Below are 3,628 nucleotides of genomic sequence, written 5' to 3'. Positions count from 1 at the left end.
TCCGCTCCACTCAGAGCAATTCATTTGGCAGGAGCAATGAACTGTCATTGCATTTAACATGACTGAACACCACTGATTTTCACACAGTTTTTTCCTCATACGTGTAGCTATGATAAAGGACACATGTTTTATTTACCATGAATTGATTAACGTGGACCCTGACTTAAACAAGTTGAAAATCTTATTCGGGTGTTCCCGTTAAAGGCCTACTGAAACCCACAACTACCGACCACGCAGTCTGATAGTTTATACATCAATGATTAAATATTAACATTGCAACATATGCCAACAAGGCCGGTTTAGTTTACTAAATTACAATTTTAAATTTCCCCCAGAGTTTCCTTTTGATAACGTCGCGGAATGATGACGTTTGTGACGTTATTGGTTAGAGGGGACATATTAGCCAGCACCACTTGCGGCTAAAAGTCGTCTCTTTTCATCGCGCGATTACACATCATACGCTGTATGAACAAAAATTTGAAAAGGAATTCTACCTTTGCAACCTCATTATTTTATTGGCTAAGTTTTATATTCATAAATGTAAGTTTCTTAATACCCGTCCTATCTTCTGTGCCTTTAAAAAAGATCTGGAACTTTACATTAAAACGCTCTCCACCTCTAACAACAAAAAAGCTGTGAAAACGATGATGCTGTGTTCCAAATTTAAGTTGTTTGATGAATCTGAATAAGCCTACGGCTTTGCATTTTGTTTATTATTTATATATATATATATGTTTGTATTCTTTTTTTTATTATTTTGAACTTACAACCCCCTGGCGCTGTTTTGTACTGTTTTCATAATGTTTTATAATGTTGTATATTGTTGTTTGTCTTACTGTTTGTAATTGTTGAATTTTATAAATAAACCTTTTAAAAAAAAAAAAAAAAAAAGAAAAAAGAGTCAGTGAATGATTAAAACCAGAAATAAAAGACGAATGAAGTTATAAAAAAAAAAAAACGTTAAAGTTTCCTCGTCGTGACAATGCGCAGGCGCGGCCGGCTCACCTTGAAGTAGGCGTACTGCAGGTAACGGTAGGGCTCCCTCCTCTCGAACTCCTCCATGGTGTCCCTGCTGGGCATGGCCTGTCTGAAGGCGGGCAGGCCGTGCTTGCAGCGCTTCAAGCAGTGGGCCCGGTGCAGCACGTTGCCGAAGGCCCTGAGCTCCGGGAAGTCCGCCAACTTGTCCTCGTCGCGGCTGCGCACGGAGCTGCAGTTGAGGTTGCAGAAGGCCTCGCTGTCCCGCAGCAGGCGGTAGAGCCGCAGGGACACCTCCATGTACTCCACGGAGTCCCCCCACTTCTCCTCGGTGTACTGGTCCAGCGCGTACTTGTAGGCCGACTCTAGCGGCATCAGCTCGTGTCGGGGGAAGCTCCGGAAGCTGTACTTCTCGTACTGGCACGCCACCGAGGCCAGGCCGAGGAGGAGCGGGGCCAAGGTCCACAGGAGCCGAGGAGGGGGACCGCAGGGCGCCATGTTGGTTTGTTATATTTTTTAAAGAGGGGACGAAGACGTCCTCCACTTGTAGGACTCACCCGAGAAACTTGGCCTGGCTCGATACAAATATCGACCATGGCGATATCACTGCATTCGATATTATCACATTTTACAATTATTGAAAAAAATATTGTTTAATGAAATTATAATATAGGTACTGAACCTGACTTTTTTTGTTGTTGTCCCCCCTTCAAAAGAAATACAGAAAAATAATCCATCCATTATCTACCGCTTGTCCCTTTTGGGGACACGAGGGGGTGTCACTGGAGCTGCATTCGGGTGTAAAACGGGGTACACCCTGGAAAAGTTGCCACCTCATGGCAGGGCGAAAAATAATCCATCCATCCATCCATTTCCTACCGCTTGTCCCTTTTGGGGTCGCTGGAGCCTATCTCAGCTGCATTTGGGCGTAAGGGGGGGTACACCCTGGACAAGTCGCCACCTGATGGCAGGGCGAAAAATAATCCATCCATCCATTTCCTACCGCTTGTCCCTTTTTGGGTCGCTGGAGCCTATCTCAGCTGCATTCGGGCGGAAGGCGGGGTACACCCTGGACAAGTCGCCACCTCATGGCAGGGCGAAAAAGAATCCATCCATCCATTTCCTACTGCTTTCCCTTTTTGGGGTCGCTGGAGCCAATCCCAGCTGCATTTGGGCGTAAGGCGGGGTACACCCTGGACAAGTCGCCACCTCATGGCAGGGCGAAAAATAATCCATCCATCCATTTCCTACCTCCTGTCCTTTTTGGAGTCGGGGGGAGGGGCGCTGGAGCCTATCCCAGTTGCATTCGGGCATAAAGCGGGGTACACCCTGGACAAGTCGCCACCTGATGGCAGGGCGAAAAATAATCCATCCATCCATTTTCTACCGCTCGTCCCTTTTGGGGTCGCTGGAGCCTATCCCATCTGCATTCGGGCGGAAGGCGGTGTACACCCTGGACAAGTCTCCACCTAATGGCAGGGCTAAAAATAATCTATTCATCCATTTCCTACCGCTTGTCCCTTTTGGGGTCGCTGGAGCCTATCTCAGCTGCTTTCGGGCGGAAGGCGGGGTACACCCTGCAAATTTTCATTTTAAATATTTTATATATATTATTTCCATCCATCCATTTTCTACTGCTTATTGCCTTTGGGGTTGCGGGGGGCGCTGGTGCCTATCTCAGTTACAATCGGGCGGAAGGCGGCGTACACCCTGGACAAGTCGCCATCTCATCGCAGGGTGAAAAATCATCCATCTATTTTCTACTGCTTGTCCCTTTTGGAGTCTCTGGAGCCTATCTCAGCTGCATTCGGGCGGAAGGTGGCGTACACCCTGGACAATAAAGTAAAATAATAACATCCCCTCGTCCTACATTCCAGTCCCGGTGGGGGAATTAATGAATTATATAATGTCAAAATGGCCCCGCTTGCTTTGATTTTTCAGTCTGCGGCCCTAAATGGAAAAAGTTTGTACACCCCTGCTCTAAATAGTTCACAAATTAGTCATTTTTAAAAAAAAACTGGCGCAGTGGGGAGAGTGGCCGTGCGCAACCCGAGCGTCCCTGGTTCAAATCCCACCTAGTACCAACCTCGTCACGTCCGTTGTGTCCTGAGCAAGACACTTCACCCTTGCTCCTGATGGGTGCTGGTTGGCGCCTTGCATGGCAGCTCCCTCCATCAGTGTGTGAATGGGTAAATGTGGAAGTAGTGTCAAAGCGCTTTGAGTACCTTGAAGGTAGAAAAGCGCTATACAAGTACAACCCATTTAATTTCAATTATATTGAAAACACATGAAATATAAAAGGGTATCGGCATTGCTGGGTCCTGTGTGGTATCGCGTCGACACCAAATGGTGCAGTATCGCTCTGTACTGGAGGCGGGGCTGCTAGTGTAGCTCCTCCCACACTGAAATCAATACTTTTTACTGTAGTGTTGTTTTGCAAGAACTTTTGCAGCCAAACACTACAACATGCAAAACATTGTTTAAGTCATTGAGGTGAAATCAAGTTGTCTGCAGTCAAAGGAAGTAAAATAATAATATTAAAAATAATAAAATGCGGCAAGTTTGTTCTTTGAGGGCTAATCAGACCCCCGAGGCAGATGTCGGACCCGCCCACTGCCACGTAGGGGCATTCCTTCCAGCGCACCCCCGCTCA

The 3,628-nt window shown here is 46.7% G+C and overlaps 1 protein-coding gene across 1 annotated transcript in view; it reads right to left on the bottom strand.

Moving 5' to 3' along the window:
- crtap (cartilage associated protein) overlaps positions 1 to 1,562 on the bottom strand; it is a 16,117-nt gene extending 14,555 nt beyond the window's left edge. Inside the window, exon 1 of the mRNA XM_061897138.1 lies at positions 1,006 to 1,562. Within this exon, the coding sequence (XP_061753122.1) occupies positions 1,006 to 1,473 (468 nt within the window). The 5' untranslated portion in view covers positions 1,474 to 1,562. The remainder of the gene's footprint in view (positions 1 to 1,005) is intronic.
- Between the last annotated feature and the right edge of the window lie 2,066 nt (positions 1,563 to 3,628).

The sequence above is a fragment of the Nerophis ophidion genome, linkage group LG04 (assembly GCF_033978795.1).
Source record: "Nerophis ophidion isolate RoL-2023_Sa linkage group LG04, RoL_Noph_v1.0, whole genome shotgun sequence".
In the NCBI taxonomy this organism is placed as follows: domain Eukaryota; kingdom Metazoa; phylum Chordata; class Actinopteri; order Syngnathiformes; family Syngnathidae; genus Nerophis; species Nerophis ophidion.
Note: the sequence above shows the minus strand (reverse complement) of the source record. Positions and strands in the feature narration are given on the sequence as shown.